The 27,129-nt window shown below is 42.4% G+C and overlaps 1 protein-coding gene across 1 annotated transcript in view; it reads left to right on the forward strand.

Moving 5' to 3' along the window:
* Positions 1 to 27,129, forward strand: part of Pex14 (peroxisomal biogenesis factor 14) — a 148,418-nt gene that overhangs the window by 43,012 nt on the left and 78,277 nt on the right. Inside the window, exon 3 of the mRNA XM_013032886.1 lies at positions 15,276 to 15,360. Coding sequence (XP_012888340.1) covers positions 15,276 to 15,360 — 85 coding nt within the window. The remainder of the gene's footprint in view (positions 1 to 15,275; positions 15,361 to 27,129) is intronic.

A 27,129-nucleotide genomic window follows, 5' to 3' on the forward strand; every position in this document is an offset into this window, starting at 1 on the left:
CCATCAAGCTGAAAGCATCCAGACAGCATCTGCTGTTATCAAATCACTCGTGAATCCAGCTAATTAAAATAGAGCTTCATTTTTCTGAACCATTGTTTGGCAGGAATTCGAAACGGGTCTAACCCAATTTCTGCGTGTTTATGAGCCTTTATTATATCAGAGGTACTTTTCTGTAAATGTACAGGGCAGCGTTAAATGAATTGATCCACACAGTATCACTGTAGTCGCGCTATGGACTTGCTAATGATTTCTCTGCCAGTCTTCTGGTTTCCAGACATTCTGTTGAAAGCTTTGTGTTCTCTTTTCTTATCTGCCGTTCTTTGTTTTCTTCTCTCTCTCTTTTTTTTAAATTTAAAAATGTTAACTTTTAGTCTTTTTTTTTCTTTGAAAACAGGAAATGAAGTTTTATTTTTCCTCTTGTTTTGCTTTTCCTTCCTCTGTTTTTGCTCTTCTAGAGGATACAATTTGCCCTTTCTTCTTGATGTTTTGTGTTCCCTTGTTTCCTTTTTTTTCCTCTTTACAATTTACCCTTTCTTCTTGGTGTTTGGTGTTCCCTTGTTTCCTTTTTTTTCCTCTATCACCCTTCCTTTTTATATCTTCTGCCCTCCCTTCAAACCTCTTTCACCTTTTCCCTTTCCTTTCTGCCTTCTCCCATCTTTCCTAATACAATGTTGTGATAGCTTTGTCTCCACATACAAATACAGATTAGGCAGAAGGGCTGCGTGTAGAGGCAGAGCTCTGTGGAGGCAGAGCTCTGCTGCCGCCAGATGATGTCAGCTGATTTTGCATTTCTGATTTTGCTTGCCTGCCTTATTTTATGTCTTAAAAAGAGTTTTCAAGCCACATCTACTCTACTTTATAGTCCAATAATTGTACTTTGAAGATGAAAAGTACTATATAAATGCCAACTAATTATTCCTTGTAATACTTTGGTGACTCTAAGCAGTGCTAGATCCATTTTACAGATGAGGAAGCCAAAACAGGAAAGGTGGGTAATTCTGAAAGACACTGGAGAAGGTGGTGACTCAGTATGAAGTCCAGGTTGTCTTTGACTTTGATGATGTTTGATCGCAGACTTCTGGGGGTTTATTTTTCTCCCCATAAGAAACATATATTTAAGGTGAGGCAAAGAATATCATCCCCTTTCCTTCTTTATGTACTTTTAACCTCTGCAGTTTCATTTGCAGTCTTTAGATGTTAAATGAATTTCTAGATAATTCTTGGGAAAGAAGAATGCCAAACCACTTATGGGCTGGTAAAAACCTTGTCCATTACAATCTCAGAGTAGAGCGCTCACTTTCTGTTTCCAGCAGCTTCCAGTAAATGGGCCCACGTCACTTGCACTGGCCCCAGTGATCAGAGTGTTGTAGGAAGCGCTGCCATGTTTGATTGAATTTAGCCATTCAGGAATGACGTGTGTATGAAGTCGTCTCTTGCATTACTGTGGCCTTTATTATTGCTAATGCATCCTGACATTACAGGTGTAGCCTTGGCTCTCCCAGAAAGGGCAAAGCTGCTCTTATCAAGCTAAAGAGCAGAATTCATAAAACTGTTGTACAGCGAGACCAGTGTTCATGTTCCGTTACTAAGCAGAGTAGGAAAAATCATTTCTCTTTACCCAGTGTTTCAAAAAAATGGATCTGTTCACATTGTTCTATAGAGAGCAGGGCCAGTGGATAGAAGGTTCAGGAAAGTAGACTTCAGTTTAAAGGCTGGGTGCATGGTGACACCTGCTTGTAATCCCAGCACTCAGGAGGTGGAGGTAGAAGGATCAAAAGTTTGAGGCCAGTCTGGGTGTCATAGTGAGGCCCCTACCTTAAAACAACAAGTAAATGATGAAGGAAGGGAAGGAGGGAGGAAGGGAGAGGGAGGGGGGGGATGGAGAAAAGAAAGGAAGGCAGGCAGGTAGCTTTAAGAAAGGTTTCTGAAAATGAGTATATGGTCTCTTAAGGGAATGACAAAGTGAGTTTCCTGCTGGCTGGGGGTACTCAAGTAGAGGCTTGTTGATCATTTGTCATGCTTGTTGGAGAGAGGAGTCCGCACTCATGAGTAGGGCCAGGTAGTCTCAGATTGTTTTTGGCTTCTTTCCTTGTCCTAGAGTATGACAGCAAAAGCAGCATCTTTGCTTGTTCTTTTTGATTTTGTAAGTGTCTGTTGTGCTGTGAGAACCTGGCTCATGCTCAGTAGCTACTCTCTATTTAATCTTTGCCTTCCTGATTTGTCATCTAACTTGAATGAAACTTTGCTTGTTCAATACAAGAAAACCACTGTCTCTGTCAACCCCTGGGTCATTTTGGACAGCTATACTCTCATTGGCCATCAAGATCCACCTGAAAACAACAAAACAAAAACAAATCCTTTAAAATTTTTGCTGAAGATGATATAAAATGAATTATACTTTCTTTATTAGCAGAATATCTGGGATATAATTTAATTCTGGAGTATAATTTAATCGTGATGATTCAGTATCATCATTTTACTTTTTTGGGGGTCTGAGACCAGGACTTAAACTCAGTTCTTGACTTTCTTTGCTTATTGGGTAGCATTCTACCAACTGAGCCATGCCTCCAACCCCTCAATCTTGTCATTTTAGGTGTAAAATGTTTATATTGTGTTATAAGCATAGCTGTTTTCAAAACCTGTTGAAATATACACATATGTTGCATATATGCCCCTAACCTTAAATGACTCCACCAATGCTAAATGATCCTAAACTAATAGGCTTTTTGAATTTTTGTTTGCTTTTCATAAATGTGTCTCTCTTGATATTTGCTGTTAGGCTCCCCCCCCCCTTTCCCTTTTTTGCTGTTGCATCTTTATTCTATAAGTACCCTAGGTTAGCTGGCTTGTTTCTCTTTTCTCATTTTCAGCTTTAATCTTTTCTGATTTTGGATGGCAGATAACTGACTAATATGTAGTGTTACTAAGGCTTTGTTATGTGTAAAATATATGTCATTTGTAATACCTTGTGTGTGTGTGTGTGTGTGTGACTGATTTCTTCTTCTTTTTCCTCTTTCCTTCTCCTTCTCTATTGATTTTTTCCTTTTTTGGTAGGGTCTTGTCCTTACTTGAAATAGTTGTTCTTATTTAATATAAACTTATACCCCTGGCTTAGGTAACACAGGTTACCAAATGAAACTGACTTAGAAATTATAAAATGGCATGGTCCTGAAGGTGTTCAAGATGACTTGAAAGTTATCAGTTAAAAAATGAAGGAATGGGAGGCACCAGACCAGGATGTGAAAGACTAGGTTTCATGACACGTTGGTGTTGGGATTAGATTTAGCATTTAGGTTTCTTGAGACCCAGCCTGCTTTTTTTCCCTCCACCCATCAATTCTATTCTCTATTGACCGTGGGCAAAATATGTATGAGAAATGTAGCTATTTGTATAAGCTTGAAAAAAAGATATCAGAGAAAAATTCTCTGCTGGCCTATGAGCAGGTTCATAAACTCCAAAAGCTTTCTGTTTGTGGCAGCCTTTGGCTGTGTTTGTACTCAAGGCTGATGTCGATATTGTAGAAGAAGCTTTAATCCTTTCACTCAAATTTACAAGAAATGCTGCTTCCTTTTAGTTAAAAAAAAAAAAATCCAAGAGAGCATTTGATTTGAGGAACCAAAAGTCTAGAAAATGTATCCGGGAGTCCTCGTCAATTTGGGGCATAATGAAATATAAAAAATACTCAATAAAAGCTCCTTTATTACTTTAACTGTTTAAATGTGGAGTTTTTAGCCATCAGGTTAATGTTTTGGTATCATTTTTTTATTTGATTGTGAGCACTTTTCCAGGTAGCTCTGCCACTCGAGCACTAATCAAATTCCCACAGATGAGTGGTGCTAGCTACAGCCTGACATCACTGCGTTCTTGCTTTGACATTATTTTATTTGTCTTTCCTGTAAAAGTTAATAACTCTGTGTCCATGTGTTTAAACAGGCAAGAAGAGAAAGGAAGGACAACAAGCAGAAAAGCGATGGCAGAGGTTCAGGAAGCTTCTAAATTCAGGACATTTAGGGATTTTTGTAATTTCTAAGTGTCTTACCATATGAGCAGATGCAAGAGGATGGGAACTCCTAACCCTTCGGATAATAGAAGGAATTCGAAACAAGTTACCATTGGCTTAGTGGAAGGGGAAGATACTTGATAGAACTGATATGCTTAGTGATGAGAATTAAACATTAGTTTTTAGTATATTATGTGCTTACTTGGTGTCTCTTGATTCACTACCAGGCTTGGTGAAGAGCATCAGAGGAGCATAAAGATTCCTTTTCACCTTCTATTGTCTCTAGGCCATGGCCAAGGTGGCTCTAGTTCCTGGTAGGCACTTGTAGAATCTTTTTTGTTTGTTTGTTTTTGTTCTAGTCCTGGGGCTTGAACTCTTGAGACCTGGGTGTTATCCCTCAGCTTTTGTTCTCAAGGCTAGCCCTTTGTAACTTGAGCCCCAGCTCCACTTCCCACTTTTTGGTGATTAATTGAAGATAGGGTCTCATGGATTTTCTTGCCCTGGCTGGTTTTGAACCATGTTCCTCAGATCTCAGCCTCCTGAGTAGCTAGGATAATAGTCATGAACCACCTATGAGTCTTTGTTTTTTGGTAGCTGTGGTTATTAATAACAGCAATGTTTAATGATGCTCAGTGACAGGTTGCTGAGTGATTCAAAACCATGAGGACTATTTGTGTGTTACAAATTTCCTTGCTGAGCTGAAAATTTCTAAATTGAGTTTTTTATCAGAGTAACTGATAAACTAATACATCTTGATTAAAGGTTTCCTTTCTCTCCACCCCCTCCTACCCCTGATTTGTACCTTGGTACTAAAGATGGACTTTGTGATACTTCTCTGTCCTTCTCAGTCCTTATTTCAGTGTCTCTGAAAGACGAATAGTATGTTGCTTTCTTCATTGACATTAGACAACTTTGTTAAGCAGATGCTCCATCTCTGCTATGCCTGGCCCTATTTTTTTCCTAAATTTTTTATTTCAGTAGTTATGCAAAGGGGTTTTAATTAAACAAATCAGTTTATAAGTGCAATACCTCTTGATCAATGCCACTCCTTCTATCATCTTCCCCCATCTTTCAAGTTACCTGATGATCTTTTCACACACACACACACACACACACACACACACACACACACACACTGGATATAATGACTGTTATTTATTTATTTATTTATTTTTGGTCGTGGGGCTTGAACTCTGGGCCTGGGTGCTGTTCCTCAGCTCTTTAGCTGAAGGCTAGAGTTCTACTACTTGAGCCATAGCACCACTTCCTGTTTTCTGGTGGTTTATTGGCGATAAGAGGCTCACAGACTTTCCTGCCTGGGCTGGCTTTGAACCATGATCCTCAGATCTCAGCCTCCTGAGTATCTAGGATTACAGGCGTGAGCCACCGGCGTCCAGCAAAGTCTTGCTTTTTGCCTTAACCAAGATTCCTGTTTGTGCCTCCCAAGTTTCTGGGATCACAGGCATGCACTATTATACCCAGCTTATTGATTGGTATGGAAGTCTGGTTGCCTATAGAAGTCAAGTTGCCTATAGAAGATGAGACCTATATTAGGGACTCTGTCTAAAGAAAATAGAACCTGGCCACCATTGTGTTTCTTTTTTTTTTTTGGTCCACTCCTGGGCCTGAACTCTGGGCCTGGATGCTGTCCCTCAGCTCTTCAGCTCAAGGCTAGCACTCTACCACTTGAGCCACAGCGCCACTTCCGGCTTTTTTCTTTTTGCTTATGGTGCTGAGGAATCGAACCCAGGGCCTCAAGCATGCAAGGCAAGCGCTCTACCACTGAGCCACTTTCCCAGCCCCCACCATTGTGTTTCTTATGGATATAAGGTGCATCTGATTTCTGTCTAGCATTGGTTTTGTTAATTACCTTGTCCTGGCAGGGAACCCTAGCCTGTCCTCTGTTTGGTTATATGTGCTTGCTGGGGAGGAGAACTATCCTCTGACAGGAGCTGATTGCATTCACCATTAGAATACTCAACAGTTTCCAATCCCAGACCTTTTACTGTCAGTTGAAAGTTGTTAAGCCATCCAGCTTACTGTATTATGATCGTGCTTTTGAAGCCTAAGAGTAGTAAAATAATATAAATAATAGCAGGAATTAGGATTTGGTAGTCTTACGGTAGTGGCATATCTGAATTGTTTACTTCTTCTGTTTCCTAGTAGATGATGTCTAGCTACCTACATTTGGCATTTCATATTCTTTTCTTTCTATCTTTTGGATTCATACTATTTCTAGGCTCTGACTGGTTCTTTTTTATTAGTAGTATTTAGTCTTCCTCTACTTTCTTATGGAATATCTGACAGGCTTGTCAGTGATTACAGTTGCTCAAAGGTATTAGTTTAGCTGCCTGTGATGACACACCTGTAATCTCTGCCATTCAGGCAGCCCAGGCAGGAGGATCATGAGCCCAAGGCTAGCTTAGGCTGTGTAGTGACATTCTGTCTTTAAAAAAAAAAAAAGGTTTTAGTTTTATGCCATATATAAATGATGGTAGGAAGAAAGTCTTAGTTCAGAGCTTAACTTCCTTGGAATTCAGGAGCCCATCTTGCCCTAGAGCAGAAGGTACCAAGTCTTAGAGAGGAGATCTGCTTTCTAATGCTTAAGTTTGCCGCTGTCTAAGATGCAACCATTCTTTGGCCTTGTCCTCTCATCCCACATTAAGTTGAGCATGCCTGCAGCTTCATCAGTGCTCTGGCCTGTGCTTCAAAAGAAATGGGAACCGAACCAGTGTTCTATTTGCTGAGTAGTTGGAAATCCTGAGTGGAGGGGAAGTCCTTAAAGAAGGCATAAAATTCAGCCATTAGTGGAGAGGAAGAGCCTAGGAAGTAGAGGCCAAGGTATCATTAGGAAGGTCCCCAGGACTGTGTACTACATATTTTTAGCGTTGGAGTCACCAGCCGCCGTCACTGTGTGAGCTCACAGTTCTCCCAGGGAGCATCTTGGACACTGAGTCATTACATTCCTTTGGAGTGATTCAACTCAACAGCTTGACACCTTCATTAATTTTACAACACGAAGCCCAAGCCCAGTGCTCTCTTTTTAACAATGCAGGCAAATTAGAAATATTGAAAAGTTAAAACCATGGAAAACTGGTTTTAAGAAGGAGCAGTCACAGACCCATGGAAAAATACTATTAAGAAACTAAACCGAGCTCTTTGCCTTTTCTTGATGCCTCCTGGGACCAAGCACCCAATTCTTACCACTCGATTCTGGCACATGAATGCTTTATTTCTGTTTCTGGCATGCTGGCCGCACCTCCGGCTTTCAACCAGCTCGTTTGCCTCCTCTGCTGAGGTCACTGCTACCGTGATCCGTGTATAATGGCATTTTCCTCCTCTTTTCAGTATGGAGGCTATTACAGTTTCTTCTCTAAACAGGACTTCAAACAATCTGCTGCCAGTTGGATTTCAAAGCCAAGGAAAAGGCAAATGTCATCCTTTTTTTCTCCCCTCTTTGGGTAACTGCTTTGTTGGTTGCATCAAAAATTAGAGGGGCTGCTGTCTAAATTCAAGTGGGGATGCATGGGGACAAGGCATTTAAATTTGCTTTTCTTTCTCCCTGAAGGAGAAAATCCTTTTCCTGCTCAACCTTTCCTAAAAAGGAACTTTGATCTTCTCAACCCAGAAGCAAAGGTTTTCATTTCCGACAGCACACATGTGTGTCTCCAGCTCCTTCTGCAGCGGAGGTACAGCGGAGCGTGGTGCCTGCAGCTCTGTCTCTCAGGCATCGGAGCTCAACACACTAGCTCTCTTTGGGCTATAAGCTGGCATCCACGGTTCTGAGCTGGGCAGGAGATCTTCTCCAAAGTCACCCTTCCATCGCTCAGCTCACCATCACTTGATATTAAATAGTGCATGGTAGTTTAAGTTGCTCTTTATTTCCACATACATTTCTGGAAGAACTACTTCAATAAAATAACAAAACAATGACACCCTGGCAAGCCGTCCATGAGATGTTTTTAACTAGGGCCAAGAAAAAAATTAGATGGCAGAGATATTTCACTTTGAAGGGTAATTTTTGCACATGTGAAGTTGCCACTTTTCATAAAGGCTTTTACTTCATATATCAACATGTTTTAAGAGAGAATAGGGTCAATAATGCATGCTTTAGAATTCCCTAAATACAGATTTACACAATAAGCCCTAAAATATATTCTGTGCTATCATGTGGACTCTGTCTGTGCACCTCAACCAAAGGTATTTTGTTTCTTTAATCTGAAAAACAAAAGGACAGAGAAAAGTAAAACAAAGGAAATTAGGGCTCACAAGCTTAATTAATAGAGGGTTGTAACCCAGATCAACAATGGGAAGGACACAATGACCAAAACCAGGAAATTCCAATCGAAAGAGAGTCTGTTTCCTTTAACTTCTTCAGTGCCAAGTCACTTGCCAACTCCCCCTCCCCCCAGGTGCAGGGCCAGTTCAAGTGCAACTTGCCATCTTTTATTTTTGAACTTAGTCTAGCTCTTGTGGATATATCTTTCTCTTTCGCCAGCTTAATGTAAGCAAAACATACAAGTATGTGCACACCCATGTGCACGCACATTTGTGTGCTTATTGTAACCAGAAACTACCTCTTGATAGTGTAACCCTCAGAGAGGGGGAAAGAGTACCCAAAAAAAATTCCTGTCACTGTCATCTGTTCATTTTTAATGAGCCATTTTAAAAAATTGAAAATAAAAGAGGAAAATGAATAGGTGTTGAACCAGCCCGTGATATGTAAATGCCAACTAGTAATTACCTAAAACCTCAATTTTCATTCTGTTTCATCTTGCAAAACATTTCATTTTCCCTGAGTGAAAACACTTCATTTGGGCTGTGTGAGTTAGCGAGCGGCCGCCTCTGGCCTGTGCCTCCGCTGGCTCCGGCTAGGGGGCACTTTGGCTCTGTGCTTCGGCTGTCTGAGCGGCTTGTCCATCTCAAGGTTATCCCCCTCTTGCCATTCCAGTGGTTTTGCTTGAGTGTGCCTTGGCGCACCTCCCCCTCCTGGTCTGTTTTTAGGGGAGCCTGAACCTCCTTGTCCTTGCAAGGATCATATTGAATTTTGGCTGACCGAGCCTTCCTATGCATACTAACTTTCTCTTCTTCCTGGGCTCAGAGACCCTGGATTTCCCTGAGTTGAATTTCATGATCTGAGAACAGCGCTCCGGAAGCTCCTTTAGCCCCTTGAGCTTTCCAACACATTGTCTCTCTTCTTCTCATTTCTGCTGCTGCTTTTTATTCTTTTCGTTTTGGCTCTCTGGACTGCTCTCCTCCGTTGACGTTCCCACACATCTGCCCCCCTGCCACACTTGAGTCTCCATTCTGACATTTCTTTCCTTTTGCATGCTCATAGATTTTTTTTTTGTACTCTGTTTTAATATCTGTCACCTTTTGGATGGGTTCCTGCAGCATCTTGGGATGTGACTTGTGATTGCCCCTGCTTCATTCCCTCCCTAGCCTGTGTCCTTTCTAGAAAGAGCATGTAGGACTGAGAAAGAACAGGGAGCCTTGGGATTGTGAATGACAGGTCACAGGCATCTGGACATAGAAAAACAGAATTATGTTGTCCTAGGACCCTGGATCAGAGAGAGCTTTGCCTGGAATCTCAAAGAACACGGCCTCTTTAGTGAGATATATAGCTTCATAATTAGCCCGTTGCATTTTTTCACTAGTGCTAGCATCAGCGTTCTACGATGTGTTTCTCTGATTAACAGCTGCTTTGCAACTATTTCCTTGTGCCACCGATGACCATATTTGTCAAGGAACTCCTGACAGTACTGATTTCTTACTAAAATGCAACATTTCTGCTTCAAGAGGGTTCTCTCCTTCTCCGCACTGCTTGGCTTTTAAAGTCAGCCCGTGTTAAAACTCGAGTTGGCTTTGGTCTATGGCTTGTTAACAGGATTCTGGGTATCTACTTTAGAGTGAGAGCGGAGGAAGCTTTCACAGGCAATTTAATCTTCTGAGCAGTGCGCGGGAGCGGTGTGTATTGCCTGAGTGGAGTTTCAGGCCTGCACATTGGTCATTCCCTCTGCCCTCTACTTGTGATCTCTTTGGGTTAAAAGGGATTTGGCTTTGGTTGTAAGTGTCATTAATTTTTGAATATTTTTAATATTTTAAAATGGCTAATGAATGCTCACATTTTAGGAGATAGATGTGTGTGTAGTACACAGGAGTGCCGGAGTTGGTGGCATTCCAAATAGGTGTCACTGGAGACAATGCATCAGGTTTACATGTCAGGTGCAAAGTGCTAAGGCTCCCTCAAAGCCCAAGCTCTGTTCTTCTGTCCCCCTTGAGCAGAAAATAAAGTATGTGCTCAAGATTACAATGTGCAGATCTTTCGTAGGAGAATGGAAAACACATCGGAAGCATCTCTTCAGTGGAGACTGTCAGGAACCTGGATTCTTCCCACCAGGGATTACTTACCCCACACAGTGCATTTAACAGCACGTAGTTTGCAGCAGATAACCCCTGAGTGTGCTGTACTCCACTGATTTATATGGTAACAAATCCAGGTCTCTCAAACACAAATCTCTCTCAATTGGCCAATTGCCTTAGATCCAAAGGTATTTTGCAACCTGAAGTCTCCCCACCCTTTTCCCCCCAAAATTGCTGGCAGAGACTTCTGTATGGCCATTGTTACAACTCTGCAAAGGCAAGAATGTGCTCTTCTCTTTTACACCCCAGTTTTTTTGTCTACCTTCAAAGAGATAAAACAGTGAGGATGATCAAATTTCCCTAAAATTATGGCATAGGTAGTAGCGGGGTTGTTTTGTTTTATTTTGGGGGGCAGGTAGTTAGATGATAGGTCTGAGGACTTGGGAAGAGTGAGAAACTTTGCTTCTGCTTTTTTTTCCCCCTGACTTTGTCATCTTTATTTTGTTAAACTAGCTATTGACAAGTCTAGATGCACTCATTAAGAATTCAATCAGTGTCAGGGGAGGGGAGAAGAGAGCCGATTCCATATTTATCATGGGCTCCACAGCAAGTGGTTCGGCAGTGGCATCGGGAGCTTTGTGCCAGAATTTTCCCTGGCTTGCTGCACTCCCACAACAAGTGCAGTAAAGTTCCCAGCTCCGTTTTACATCTTTGACATTGAGGCGGAAGATTTGGCCTGAATTTATGTAATTTAGTTGGGCACAAATAAAACCCATGAATAGTCACATTCATCTTCTAATTAGAAAATCAAATGATAATACAGGACAGGCTGCAGGCACCCCATCATGGAATCCAGCAAAAGTGTGTGTGTGTGTGTGTGTGTGTGTGTGTGTGTGTGTGTGTGTGTGTGTGTGTTGGACCTGGTGTGTGTTCACCCCATCATGGAATCCAGCAAAAGTGTGTGTGTGTGTGTGTGTGTGTGCAAATGATAATACAGGACTGGCTGCAGGCACCCCATCATGGAATCCAGCAAAAGTGTGTGTGTGTGTGTGTGTGTGTGTGTGTGTGTTGGACCTGGCTGCAGGCACCCCATCATGGAATCCAGCAAAAGTGTGTGTGTGTGTGTGTGTTGGACCTCTGCAGAAGAAAGTCAGTTGAATTGCTTCATGAAGTTAATGAAAAGTGTCCAACAATAGGCCCAAACTGAGCACCCTTGTCAAGATATTCAGTAGGTGAAGATCTCTGCGTTATGGGTGAGGAGTTTGGGGAAATCTTTTACCACCGACTATGAATCATAGGGCTATAAAATTCTAGAATGTTCAGGCTCTATCCCAGCCCATCCCCCTATTGTAAGGCTAGTGTCTTCTGGGGACAGAGAAGAGTGGATTGTAGTTGGGAAATAATTAGTGAAAAGAAGAGAAAGATTTTCATATGCTCCCAATTGCATGTAGCTGCTTTCTGGGTTATCTTTCTTATTCTGCACATTATCTTGAGGCTATTAGTTTGGGTGCTTTCTATCTTTGCAGCTGGTGTAGTGATACGGATGCTGTTAAATGTGTGATTTGCCTGTCGACTGCATTTTCAGACAAAGATCAGGAGGAACATAAACAAGCCCCAAGTACACTTTACGTAGGTGTTTGGCAGTATTATTTTATATGGCTTGAAATTAGTGAATGGAAACTTTAAAAGAAATTGTTCATATTTTTGCAAGTTTGAAGTGTGCTGGGGACTTTGTCAAATTCCCGTTAAAATAAATACGTCAATTTCATCTCCCTCCCAAATTCATTTATCTTGCTTTTTTAAAAGGTGTTTTCTACTTTACCTGATGTTTAAATTGGATTCGCTCGTTTATGCTGTTCTTTGCTATATCCCCCATGTTTTTCTTAAATGAATTACTAATGACAGAGCACTCCATCATCCCCTCTCTGCAGCCACTTTAAGGAAAGCATGGTGATCTAAACCTTTTAACCTATTAAAGATGATTTTTCCCAATTGAATCAGACCCACCACAGGTGTAATAACTAATCATTTAAACTACACCTGCTATTATGTATTTTTAAGCCATTATGCGTGTTGGATAGATGATAATTCATGTTTATTGCATTGTCCGATGGATCCGTTTTGCCTACACTAGGCTGATTAATGTATTTAAAGAAATAAGAGATGCAATTTTTAAAAAAAAAATTGATGGAATGCGCCAAGCACTGCATTGAGTGCACCATTAAACCCATCAGAACTTTGCTCTCTGACCAGAAATGCATATACCAAGGACTATATTAAAAAAGCAAAGGGAAACCTGGGCGTTTTAGTGGTGGGGTTCTGTTTTCTTTCTCTGTCACGGGAAATTTTGGAGAATGCAGAGAAGGTTTCTGTTTTACAGGGTGAGTGGTAGGAGATGTGCTGTTCTCATCTCTTGCCTAAGCCCTTACCTGGACATCCACATTTCCTTTGGTACCTGGAGCATGTATCACAGCTGCAGAGACTGTTGTAATGATACCAGTACTGTCTGTCATTTTCATGTTTTAGTTTTTTTTTTTTTTGCCATGTGATGAACAATTATTCCTGAGCCTTCTTAGCCATGCAGATTGATGTTGACTCCATGGGGTCTGGGATGTGTACCTGTCCGTTCATTTTCTAGAGCTCCAGCCCTTTCTTTTTCCTCCGACCTCCATCCTCCCTTCTCTGTCATTGCCACTTTTCTTTTGTTTCTTCTTGTCCTGTCTTCTCTTTCCCTCCTCTGCATGTTCCCTTTTCTTTTTTCTTTTCCTTCCCTTCCTTCTGCCCACCTTCCCTCCTTTCTCTGTCTTTTTTCTTTCTGTACTGAGAATTCAAAAATGCTCTGACACTTAAACTATACCTTTAGCCTTTTTTCTTTTGAGACAACAGGTTTTGCTACTTTTTTTTCTTTTTCTTTTAAAATCAGACTGGCTTTGAACTTGAGATCCTCTTGCCTCTCTCTACCTCTTGGTAACTGGGATTACAGGCACACAGCATCATACCAGACCTGCCTTTCTTCTTCTTCTTCTTCTTCTTCCTTTCCTTTCCTTTTGTAGTTAGATTTTTCCTGATTTTTTAGTATAACCTGAGATGAGCTGGTTGAGGGGCAAAAGGGTGGGTATGCAGTTTTGGGGTTCTAGAAACTCCCACATTTCCTCAAACTGGTTTATTGTCATTGTAGCCCAGTGTGGTGGTCAGTACTGTTTGTAGTTGTCATCCATAGGGGGCTGGCCTGGCTCTTGAGGACTACCAGGGTGTGTCATGGGTGACCGACCCAGATCTGGAAGGTTAGGACACTCAGCTTACCCTTGAGGGAAAAGCCCAGGGTATGTCTAAGATTATAGTGAGAATAAAGGAGCTTCTTGGGCTTTCTTTTTCTTTCTGATTTGCCTTGACATCGTTCCTTCTGTAAAAGCCTGTCTGATCTCAGGATTAAGTTCATATAAAATATGGAAAAGGAGATGATTTATAACTTGAATTTTATTTATAGTCCCAGCACTTTCTGCTTGAATATTGGTACAACTATTGCCCTTAGTTTAAGGATCCTAGAAAATTTCTTTATACCTGGCCCCTGAAAATTTTTTTTCAACAGCTTGCAAGTGAACTGCAAAGCCTGTTGATGTACCAGTAACAGGAAACCATATTATTCTTTTGATTTCTTTTGTCTTTTCTTTTGGTACTGGGGATCGAACCCATGACCTTGTACTTGCTAGGCAAGTGCTTTGCCACTGAGCTACATCCCAGCCCTATTCTTTTGGTTATGATGAGATGAATAGTGCCAGTCATTTAAAACAGACACTTTTCTACCTAGGGCAGACTGGTGCTCCCTTCCTGTAGGACCAGTGTCTGCTGTGGAGAGCAGACAGGCAGCATGTAAGCACACGCCCTGAGTGTGCTGAGTGATGGGAAGGTTAATATCTTCAGCAGTGTCTCTTCCATCCCCTACTCAGCTTATTTGTAGATATGAAGGTTTCATTAAATAATATTCATTTCTAGAGGTAGGTAGGTAATCTGTCAGTCTCTCAGCTTTTAGCCAGGAAATCTAAAAGTTTGCCCTTTGAATTCAAAGGGACAATGCATTTGGCCACCTGTGTCCCCTCTTATACAAGCCCCTCTGTCCTCTGTATGCTTGGTACTCTGCCATGCTCTCTGTACAGGGGCACAGTCTCTTCCCCTCAGTTGCTTGCAGTATGATTGGGAAGACAGCCTGAACCTGAGGAAACAGTATAATTATGTCTTCAATTATATGGTACACACTATAACATTGAAGAATGTAAGAGAAATGGGAGATCAGAGATGGCTTGCTTATTTGGGGAAGACTCTTAAGTCAGAGCAGGCTATAAAAGATCTGTGCTGGTGCTGCTGCTGCTGGTGGTGGTGGTGTGTGAAGTGTGTAGACAGTGGTGGGAAGGCAATGCCTTCCAGCAAGAGGGCATGCGTGACACCAGGTAGTAACTGAATGAGTATGGTTGAAGAAGCAGCTTGAACACCAGGTAGCACATAAGAGTTGGAGGCAAGAGGACCACGGATTTGAGGTCAGCCTGGGCTACATAGGGAAACCTTGTCCTGAAAAACCAAGGATTTGGGATATAGCTTAGTGGTTGAGTGCTTCGCGAGGATGTGCAAGGTCTTAGGTTCAAGTCTAACACTGAAAAAAAACAGCTGCTCCATTAGGGGAGATGGGATCTGGAAAGCTAGGCGGAGGAGATTACATTTGATTGACTCAGATATAGGAAGTCAGTGAAGAAAGGGAAACACCCAATCTCACATTTTAAATTGAAGTTATACATCTAGTTATACATCTGATCACAACAGTATATTTGTTCTGTGACTCTAGGAACTTGTAGTATTTTTCATCTTGATTATTATTAGATTATGAAGTTGCTCTTCTGCTCTGTTTGATCTTGCCCACCAGATTGCCACAGCAGTGAAGTTCCTACAGAATTCCCGGGTCCGTCAGAGTCCGCTTGCAACCAGGAGAGCGTTTCTTAAGAAGAAAGGTATGGGTTTCCATGGCTGTGTGGAGGGGCTGGGGCAGGTGAAAATATGGAATTGCACATAGTGCTTACATCAAGGATTATGTATGGTAGGGGGCTGGTTGAGGTAAGCACCCCCAATGGGAATGCAGGTTTCTTTCCTAACAGTGGAGCTGAGAGATTACATAATTGGGATAATCATGCATTAGATAAAAGGCCAAGGCCATCGTGGTAAAGGCAGTATTCAGTAACAAAATTGGCCCATTGACTAAGCCTGTGGAAAACTTCTGCTTTCTGGTTGTCCATTCTTCTGTCAGTGACTCTGGCTGCAGAATGACCTGCTTTAGACTAGGAGCCCAGCTGCTTCAGTAAAGAATGAGGAAGAAAGAAGTGATGGACAGGGGAAACAAGATGAATAACCAAGGTCAGGATGAGGTCAAGCCTGGGCCAGCGTGATTTACGGATTGAAGTGGTAAACTACTGGTTTTATGGTATTTCATAACAGGGATAAAATGAATCCTGACAAATTCAATATTGTCTGAAGCAGATAGAATCTATTCTGGTTTTGTTGGAATTTGGGATATTTTCTTTTAATGTGTGTGTGAAATAAAACCAACTAGTTACCCAGAAAAGAAACTAGACTTTTCATTCATGGAGCATTTAATTTTCTAGAAATCAAGGAAGTTGTTTAAAGGCTTTTATGTTACATGAGGGGTGAGGGAAGTCAGTTTTCTTTTCCCCACAAACACAACTTGTTTATTTTTAAAGCTGAAATCTTGGAAGTAGAGCTGTAGCTTAAATTGTAGAGCGCCAACCTTGAATGAAAAAGCCAAGTGAAAGGGTAAAGCCATGAATTCAAGTCACACAAACATGCATGCATGCATGCACGCACGCACGCACGCATGCACGCATGCACACGCCCACACCCACACCCCTGCACACCCCCTCCCCGAAACCTTGACTTCAGAATTCTGGTGTTTCAGTTGTTTTTGGCTGGAATAGACCATGAAGTACTTTGGTTGCATTTCCTAGGGCTCTTGTGACATCTCACTTAAATGGTCCTGCTGGACTGTTTTGTCACTTACTCAGTTGTATCCCAGGCTCAATTGAGCCCAAATATTTCATTCACAGGCAGCTGTTTAGCTGCCGCCGCAGGGCTGAGTCCCTTGGACAGAGTTGGTGAGGGGTGCTTCGTGCTTGCTGACTGGCTGCATCATTCTCGCGTCCCCCCCCCCCATCATTAAGAGATTATTAAAATTTGGAGTGTGTTGGCTGGCCTCTCCACTCTGCAAGCATCATGCCATAAAAGAGTTTTTCCTTGAAATATGTGTACCTATGGGGAGTAATTAATCATAAAAGCTTAGGGATTTCAGCTCTCTCATCAAAGCATTGAAGCTGGGGAAAGCTGAGCCTAAAAGCTGAGCCGATTACCCGGGGTAACCTGAGACAAAATCTATGGTTGCCCAGAGATCCTTAGCCCAGTATATTGTGCAATATTATAACTGTCTGATCTTCTTCTCCACCGACAATGACCAGCTAGTCCTCATTTTCTCTCAAACGCAGCTGGGTTAGAATTTCATTTGCAGAAGGTATTTAGAGCAATTTAGAGACAAATGTCTCTGGTGTTTGCTCGGCACTTCCCCACCGCAGGCTTTGCTGAGCAGTTTTAGTATCAGGAGCTCCATCTAATCTGTTTAATTTTAATAAATCCCTGACTGGGAGAGGGAGAGAAGAGACAGAGAAAAGGGAAAAGACACACACACACACACACACACACACACACACACACACACACAGAGGAGAGAGAGGGAGGGTCGGGAGAGAGAGAGAGAGAGAGAGAGAATGTGTGTCTTTTGAGTCACTTGGCTCTTAATTACTATAGAGAAGAAACTGTTTTGTGTAGTCATTATTTGTTGCTTTTTTTTTTTTTAAGCTCTACTGATTGATTAATCAGTTCACCTAAGAGTGAGCATGCACCTTGTGCTATACTGTGCTCTCCCCACTGGGGATTTGCTGAGATCAGAATAGGACAGACAAAATCCTGGCCTCACCCATCTTCAGTTCTAATGGAATAGTGAAGTGAATGGTGTGTCACGTGCCAGTGAAAGACAAGTCAGATGTCATGGGGGGTGAGGGTTATCCTCATGGTGTGGAATAACAGTGTGCATGTCAGAGACTGAGAGGTCAGCATGTGAGAAAGGACTTGAGGGAGATGAATATTTGTTGGTGGGATGGACCCCTAATTAAGGTTAGAGTTTTTAGGATTGTGGGCATTCAGAACCATGAGAGGCTACCTTCTTTTGCTCTAAAGAGAACCACACAAGTTTACCCTGTACTTAAGCCCAGAATCACTGAAGCTAATCACCCATCTCCATTATCCTCTAAAATGCTGCTTCAGTCCGTAATTACCCATTTCCGAGTTGAATCCCAATAGAGTAAGTTCTGGCAGGACCTTTTCTGGGCAGAGAATTCCAAGGTTTGATCGGCATCTGGGGAAGAAGAGCCCCTTCACAGATTTAAACTTCACTTTTTTAATTTCCGCTGTTTCTTGGTTGAGTCAGACTTACATGATCAGCTTGGCAGGATCTCTGATGGGGAGGAGGGAGGAGCTTTTCCCCTGTCCCTAACTGTAGTAATGGAAAGGGAGAGAGTTGGCTTTGCTGGTCACCAGGGCAAGAGGGACTGAGGCTCTGGCATCTTCACTCTCCGTCTCCCTGCAGGGTCATTGCTGGGCTTGGGGCGCTGGCTTTGGAAGAGCTCCCAGCTACTGTACATAGCCTTGGCTTTTCCTAGCAAATGTCACTTCAGGGAATTGCAGTGGAGCACTGTCTTGAATTATAATTTTGACTTTCTTTTTCTTCTTTTTTTTTATTAATAAACATCTCTTTCCTGAAAAGGCAAATCCAATTTTGTTTTTTTTTATATTATCTAATATTTAATAAAGAAATTGAGGTCCTGCAGTATATGTCGGTTCAGTGGAAAATGAAGGTTACTTTGGGCACATCAACTGAGTTTATTGTGAAACCACAGCCCAAGCAGGGCTGCATCTGCCTGTGTTCTTGACAGGTTAAGTGTTGAGTTGTCTGGTGGGGAAGAGAGGGGCATGGATTGGATTAGGAATGGAAGAACTTGGTTCACAGAGGTCTGTCTTGTTTGGGTTTTGGTTTCTTGTTTTGAGATCTCTTTTCAGTGTTTTAAAGTCTGAAGATGGAGTCATTAATGAAAATCATGGAGTTATTAGAATCATTTATCATTTTTTTGAAGTTTCTGCCGCCATTTTGTATAATTTATAACATTTCTTCTATCAGAACTTTTTTATGAAAGGGAAAATCAGCTGTTTACTTCTAGATTATTAGAATGGATGCTTCAGTTTTTTCTTTCAGCTACTGGATTCTCCAAATGACAAGTCACTACAGAGTCGGCCCCACGTTGCGGTAATTGGGCTGTGTGGGGCTTAGGCCCTCATACAACTGGTCTATATATAGAAGCCTTTCTTGCCAGGCAGGCAGTATATCTGGGGCTGTAAGCAGGCTGCAATCCAGGAGGACAGAGTAATTTAAAAACAGCAGTAGAATCAGTTTGAAAAGTTCAGGGCTTGGAAGTTGTTGCCAATAGCCTTATGTTGATCTGACACCCTATCCAACCACAAAGCGCAGGCAGCAGTCTACTCCCAACCATGTTTGGCTACTATATGCGAAGTGGGCAAAAGTAGTGATGCCTGTTAATGTGGAAAAGGAGAGGTGGGGGTGGGGCGCTATCTTTGGACTACCTTGACACGTACCTGTCAGAGACCATGCTTCTAGAAAAGATGACCATTGTGTGTTTTTCTGCCTAATCCTGCCAGGGTGATCTTTTTCCATATTATGTCATTCTGAAGTGTGCACATAAAGGCCCCCCCCCCATGTTTCATCTAATAAAGTAGTCCTAGGGTGGAGGAGGAAACTAAGCAACTAAAATGCACTACTATACTTTTTCATTCTAAAATATGAATCTATATCCTATCTTTCTTTTCCTGAAAACCAACCTCCAGTAGCAAAACTGCCTCCTGCTTGGAAATGAACTTGAGGAAGAAACCTAACTGATGGTCTCAGCCTTGGTGATGGGGTAGAGGTGAAGGGCTTTTCTCACTGGAGTTAATTTTAAGGGGGAGTAAATTCTTACACAGATTTCAATTTAACTCTCTTTTATTACTTTTCTCTCTCTCTCTTTTTTATCATTTACGTTCATTTCATGAGGTAGTTTGCATGTCCTTGAATGGAATCTCGTTACCATGAAAGCTTTTTTAGCATTGATTTCATAACAGTCTTAATTTAATAGCTCCGTCATTACTGAGAAGCTCTGGGAGTGGGGCCCTGGCTTTCCAGGTCACTGACCTTTTAATTACAAACCTTGTTCTGATGGCCAGGTTATCGACTGGACAGCTCCCGCCTGTGCCCCCAGGATGAAAACGAAAATAACCATTTCCTCCCCCATCTCCAGGAAAAAAAAAGTAACCTCTTGTGTTTCTAAAATTAATTTTCTCCTTCAGCTTTACTTATAATTAATTCTTTAATGTGTCTTAGTGAAGCTGGAGTCTGTTTTAGAAAGCTTTTGTTCCTAGAGCTGGGGTCCGGCAGATAGTATGGGGCAGGGCGCAGACATCTTGCCAGCCTCCATCCCTTGCTGTACCGCAGCCATTTCCTCCTCCCTGGGATTCCTGCAGCTGAGCTGAAAGAAGTATTGGGCCTGCGAGGGGTCGTCTGGCTCTTCTGAGTCTTTGTTCATGGATTATGGCATCAAGATTCAGATTCCTCACTGTGTTTGCTGGTGTATGAGCCCCGTGTATAATATTTAGAATTTCTTAAGATGTTCTTCCTTTTCTGAGAAGAGACTAGAGTTGAGTGGGATATTTATTATTAGTTTTTCTCCTTTTTCTTTCTTTTTGGAGGATTGCTGTAGATCAAACCTGGGGCCTTGAGAATGTCAGGCAAGTGTTCTGCCACTGAGCCACGCTCAGCCCTAATTCAATGGTTTCCCCCCCCCTCTTTCTCTCTCTCCCCCTCTCCCTTTCCCTCTCCCCCTCCCCACCTCTCTTTCTCTATTGGTTATAGGGCTTGAACTCAGGGTGCTGTCCCTCTTCTGCTCAAGGCTAGTGCTTTACCACTTTGAGCCATAGCGCCATTTCCAATTTTCTTTAATTGGAAATAAGGGTCTCATAGCCTTTCCTACCTGAGCTGGCTTTGAACTGTGATCCTCAGATCTCAGCCTCCTGAGTAGCTGGGATTACAGGTATGAGCCACCAGCATCTGGTACTTTTTCTGATTATTCTTACCTCTCTGTTACTACTAGATGACTGAAGGAAGAAAGCACCCTCCCTACTTCTGGAATTCTTTTCCATCACAAACTCAATCAGATTGATTGAGTTCTTTGTCACTGACTGTGATGGTAAGAATAGGACAGCAGGCCAGGGGTTGAGTGGCCAGCAGCTCCAGTCTGGGACTGGCTGGTTTTACACTTTACTTCTCATGAGAGACTCCTCAGTCCTGAGCAAACAGGTCACCCTAGGAGTGAAAGCTGTCCTCAGGAGTACAGGCCACTAAGACAAATGGGACTATCTTTGGAAGCTGGAAAAAGATGGCAAAGTTAGAAACAGCAATTGTCTTCCAAGTTTAGCCTGCTATAGAGTGGTATTTCTGTCCCACCTCCTGCTCTTTCTACCCTTATCCTGCCTGCGTGGGGCCAGTGAGCAGAGCCTCTGGGAGTGGGGGCTGTGCCCTGTAGGTACGTAGGGAGCCAGGGCTGGAGGAGACAGGGCTGTGTTCTTACTCCTGAGGATGATTGAGCATCTCCATCCATCTGTTGTGCATGGACCATCTTCCCTCCCTGCCAGTCTTGCATCTGCATATCTGTCACCTGCTGTTCTGGACCAGCCAATTCATCACACTGACTGGTTCCCCCCCATCAATTTTCTCACTCCCCTTGTTATCCAAACTTGTCTTGAACTCCACAGATTTCTCTCAGCATCCAGGATGAGCCACACAGCAGCTAGCTCAGCTGAAAGCTGCGTGGACGCGACATAGCTTCTCCATTCAGAGGGAGCTGATAGCAATCAGTACCCCAGAAGGCTGGGTCTTGGGAGGGGGTTGGCAAAGAGCAGCTTGATTATAGAGAGCTCTTTTGGATTTACCCAATTACTTTGTTGTTTTTCCTGAAAATAAAGCCTGATTCTTAAATTTGTGTGTCTGCAGCAATACTATAAAGAAAAACCAAATGATAAATGTGACACTGTCATGTGTCTTAGCGTTATTAACCTTTAAAAAATTACTTTTTGGAAAATTAGGCCACATGTTTTAGAAATTCAAACAGTCAAGTAGGTTATACAGTGGGAAAAAAAAGCCCTTCTCTTCTCCTTCCTGTTCTTTGCTCCATTTTCTTTCCCAGAGGATACTGCTAACTTCCTTATGTATCATTACAGAGATAATCTAGCTATATAAAAGCATGTCAATATGTATTACTCTCCTCACAGAAACACTAATACTTAAATACAGTCAGTGGTTTTACTCTTTGCCTTTGTACTTGGCTTTGTATCTTGGCTGTCATTTCACATTGGCATGCAGGTTTGTTTTGTTCTTTTCTTCGGCTGCATAGTATTCTATTGGGTGCAGTGATCATCATTTTAAAACTAGTTTTTAAGTCTGTGGACATTAAGTCTTGGTAGGCTGTATATATCTCCTAGGTAGACATCTAGAACTAGACAGAACTAGATCAAAAGGCAGTGTGTTTCTTTAACTTTTTCAGAAATTTGCAAACTGCCTGTTAAAGTGGTTATACTATTTTATGTTATTACCACTCAGGCATGAGTGCAGCCAGTGTTCTGTGCTCAGAAAATCCAGAATATCAGAAGATGCAGTGTCATACTTCCCACTGGTACAACCATGTGGAAGCAGTCTTCAGAGAGGGTAAACAATAGTCATCTTGAACACCTTGGCCTGGGAGGCCATAGTGAGACTACATGGGTTCACACCCCAGCCTCAACTGCTTTCTAGCTGTGTGGTATTGCAAATAATATTTAACTTCACTGTGTTTTGGTTTCTTTATCTATAAAGTTGGGTAGTATTTGCTGTAAAAGATTCTTGCCAGAATTAAAAATAATATGAAAAGTGCCTAGTATTAAAGTGAGGTCTTAATTGAAGGTAACAGTGTATGTTTGTGCATGTATATGTGTGTGCTGGTACTGGTACTTGAATTCAGGGCCTTGAGCTCTTACTTTGCTTTTTTGCTCAAGGCTAGTTCTCTACCACTTGATCCATACCTCTGCTTCCAGCTTTTCTTTTTGCTGGTTAACTGGTGATAAGAGTCTCGTTGACTTTCTTGCCCAGGCTGGCTTCAAACCACAGTCCTCAGATCTCAGCTTTCTAAGTAGCTAGGATTAAAGGCTAAAGCCATAGTGCTTGGCTTTCAAAGATATATTCTCTATAGACTGTCCAGTAGTCCCTCACTGCAGTGTTTCTGTTTGTGGTTTCAGTTATGTGCAGTCAACCATAGAATAAAAACATGAAATGGAAAATTTCTATGAATAAACAGTTTGTAAGTTTTCGTGTGTCATTCTTTAAGATTTTTTTTTGGGGGGGGTCCGGTCGTGGGGCCTGAACTCTGGGCATGGGCACTGTCCCTCAGCTCTTCAGCTCACGGCTAGCGCTCTACCACTTGAGCCACAGTGCCACTTCTGGCTTTTTTCTTTTTGCTTATGCGGTGCTGAGGAACTGAACCCAGGGCCTCAGGCATGCAAGGCAAGCGCTCTACCACTGAGCCACCTTCCCAGTCCCAAGATTTTTAAAAATTGTTATTGTAAAGGTGATATACAGAGAGGTTTCAGTTACATAAGTCAGGTAAAGGTAACATTCCTTTTTGGACACCCCTTCCCTCACTCTCTCCCAGTTTTTCCCTCCCATTCCCACCCACAAGTTGTATAGTTCATTTTCAACATAGTGTCTAGTGAATACCACTGTTGCATTTGTTCACCCTTTGGCCTTCCATTTCTATTCTCCCCTTACCCTCCCCAAAACATAAATGAACAAATAAGACAAAAAGAAAACAGAAACGATGTGTGCTGTTCTGAGTAGGTTAATGAATACTCGAGCCTTTCTACTCTGTCTTTCCTGGGACATGACTCCTCCCTTGTCCAGTGGATCCCCTCTGTATGTCCCACCCACTGTGAGTCACCTAGCAGCCATTGCAGGTACCAGACACATAGTCTCATCTCACTATTTGTATCCAGGCAGCCAGCACCGCCGTGCTTAATAGTCACCTTGCCTCCTGTCCTTTTATAGCACTGTTCTAGCTCAGTCATCACATGTGTGCCATGTACAACATATTTTTAAGGGTAGGGGGAAGTAGCGAGAGAGAAACTATAACTTAATTTTTTATTATAGAAAAACGGTTACTTTGTTCTACTGTATAATTTGTTGCTAATGTCTCATTATGCTTCTTCCCCCCCACCCCCCGTCCTCCAGTCCTGAGGCTTGAACTCTGGGCCTGAGTGCTGTCCCTGAGCTTTTTATTCAAGGCTAATGCTCTATCACTTGAGCCATAGTGCCACTTCTGGCTTTTTTTGTGATTTAATTGAAGGTAAGAGACTCACAGACTTTCCTGCCTAGGCTGGCTTCAAACCGCAGTTCTCCTGGAGAAGCTAGGATTATGGGCATGAGCTACAAATGCCCATCTTACTATGCCTAATTTATAAACTAAACTTTATCACAGGAAAAAACAACATACGTAGAGAGTAGTGCTCTCTACTGAGGGTCAGGCATCCACTGGGGGTGGGGGGTCTTAGAACTGATTCCTCCCTGGATGCAGGTGGCTCACGCCTGTCATCCTAGCTGCTCAGGAGGCTGAGATCTGAGGATCAGGGTTCAAAGCCAGCCCGGGCAGGAAAAGCTGTGAAACTCTTGTCTCCAATAAATCACCAGAAAACTGGAAGGGGCACTGTTGCTCAAGTGGTAGGGCACTAGCCTTGAGCTGAAGAGCTGAGGGACAGCACCCAGGCCCAGAGTTCAAGCCTGGCAAAAAAAAACAAAAAACAACAACAAAAAAACCCCCACAAAACTGATTGCTCTGGGGGGGAGGGGGGAGGCTGGGAAGGGATGTGAAGGGTAAACCAAAGGAGGAGGCTGCAATGCTTGGTAAGAAATGTACGCATTATCCTGCCCATGTAATTGTAACCCCTCTGTACAGTATGTTCACAAATAAAAAATAAATAAATAAATTTAAAAAAAAAGAAAAAAAACTGATTGCTCACAGAGAAGAGGGAATTACATTAGAGAGTTTGCTATATTGTGGTGTTAAAAAGCTAAACTTGAAGCCAGGTATGGTAGCACAAGCCTGTATTCCTGCTACTTGGGAAGTTGGGACAGTTAGATTGTGGTTTGATGCCAGCTTGGGTAAAAAAGTTAATGAGACTTTATCTCAAGAATAGGCCCATGTGGCAGTGCATGTCTGTGCTCCTGGCTGTATGGGTGGCGTAGGTAGAGGACTGAGGTCTGAGACTGATCCAGGCAAAGTGTGAGATGCTCTCTGAAAAATAACTAAAGCAATAGGGGCTGGAGGTGTGGCTCAGGTGGGAGAGTATTTGCCTTGCAAATGCAAGAGCCTGAGTTCAAATCCCAGTACTGCCCCTCCAACACTAAAACAAAACACAATTTACCCTGAAAGGTCCATTTGTTGATATTGTAACAATGTGTGTGCTAAAATTCTCCAGAAATTTTGAGCAGATATGGATTTGGTAAGGACAGAACTTCTACACTGAAAGGACTGTCAAGGCCAATCCTGCAGAAATGAAGAATTTCTAGAACATTGAAGAATGACTTGGCAAGGCTGCTACTATGGTGTTGAGGGAGGCTGCCATTGGAGCTGTTGCGTGGAGGAGCACACGCTGTGGTTATGATCCAAGGACCTGGAAGTCGCTCTTCACTACCACTGGTGTCTTCTGGCACCTATAAAAACACTGACAGGACCTTGGAGTGCAAACTTGGCTTTCACCTGTTAAAATTACCTTTGACGTCTCCCCCCATCCCTACTGGAGGCTGGAGGCTGGAGGCTGGGCATTACAGGAGGAAGCCTTGGTGCGTCTAAGAGCTTGCTTGCCCATCTGCAGGTATCTTCCCAATCAGAAGCAGTGGAGACAGACTTTCCAAAGCACTGTGAGAGTGAGTGCACCTCCATTGACAGGATCCCCAGCTGCCAAGTGTGTGCATAGAGATTTGGAAGGAGTCTTGTAAGGAGAGTCACACCAAGAGTAGACAGGGAGGGTTGTCTAAAGGGACTACACAACATGTAGGAACTATTGGAATTATTGGACCTATTGAAAATTTTGGAAGCAAGGATTTACAAAGCATAGCATAAAGTAGACCATGAGACAATCCTTATCGAAAAATTATTTTATGTTGATTGGATTATAATTAGAAATATTTAAAAACAGTTTAGAAAAAAATCTTTGGATAATATTCATTAATTTAACAATTACTTATTATATTCAACACTTTCAGGCCTGTGCATTGTAAAAATAAGGTTATCTTTTGGAGCATATGTGTACACTTGTTTTCCTCCTTTTCTTCTTTCTCCTACCTCTGTTCTACCTCCCCCTCCTCCTCCTCCTCTTCCTCTTCCTCCTCCTCCTCCTCCTCTTCTTCTTCCTCCTTTTCTTCCTTTTCTTAGTAACAGTTGTGGGGCTTGGGCACAGGGCCTCTTGCTTAGATTTTTTGCTCAAGGCTGGTGCTCTGCTGCTTGACCCACATATCTACTTTGTCTTTTTGCTGGGTAATTGGAGATAAGATTCTCTTGGAATAGTCTGCCTGGATCTGCATAGCTAGGATTGCAAATATGAACTACCAGTACTCAGCCCTGTTTTTCTTTGTTTCTCCCCCACCTACCCCTTTGGAACTAGAGATGGAACCCAGGGCCTTGCGCATATGTGCTCTACTACCTCTGGTTATATCCCCAGGAACATGGCCTCTACACCCCTCCCTCCCCCACTCCCATTTTTGTTTTATTTTTGTTTGATTTTTGTTTAAGTTGAGACTGTCTCACTAAGTTGTTCACGCAGCTCAACTTTTGATCTTCTTGCTTCAGTCTCCCTAGTAGCTGTGATTACGATATATACCACCCCCACTTGATCTCTTCATCAGCTTATTTCCTTTCTACTTTTTTTTTTTTTGGTCGGTTGTGGGTCCTGAACTCTTGGCCTGGGCGCTGTCCTTCAGCAATTCAGCTCAAGGCTAGCGCTCTACCACTTGAGCCGCAGCACCACTTCCAGCTTTTTCTGCTTATGTGGTGCTGAGGAATCGAACTCAGGGCCTCATGCATGCAAGGCAAGTACTCTTACCACCGAGCCACCTTCCCAGCCCCTCCTTTCTACTTTTGAGGTAAATAAATTTAATGTGATTCGCTAAGTAAATAGTGTGAAGGGCACATGCAGGCTTTTATGTACATTGTGCTGGGAGTTGAACCCTTCTAGTGATTTTTCCCTCCCCACTTTAAACTTCCAACTATAAAAGTGTGTTTGGTTTCTAAGTCATTCTGATAGGAGCCCATCTTCTCAGAGCTCATCTCCTGGCCTGACACAGGACTTGGGAATACTTTCATCTCTTACTGTTAATTATTCTTTTTAGTTTTAAAACCTTTAAAGTAATCTTTCTGTAATTAGATTGTTGAGTAGATTGTCTTTAGTAAGATGGTAGTCTTTAAATTTTGTGCAGTGTTTAGTTTGTTAAATGATTAGAAAGGCTTTCATTCATAAAGTTGAAGTTTACCATATCA

The sequence above is a fragment of the Dipodomys ordii genome, unplaced genomic scaffold (genome assembly GCF_000151885.1).
Source record: "Dipodomys ordii isolate 6190 unplaced genomic scaffold, Dord_2.0 Scaffold6, whole genome shotgun sequence".
Classification (NCBI taxonomy): domain Eukaryota; kingdom Metazoa; phylum Chordata; class Mammalia; order Rodentia; family Heteromyidae; genus Dipodomys; species Dipodomys ordii.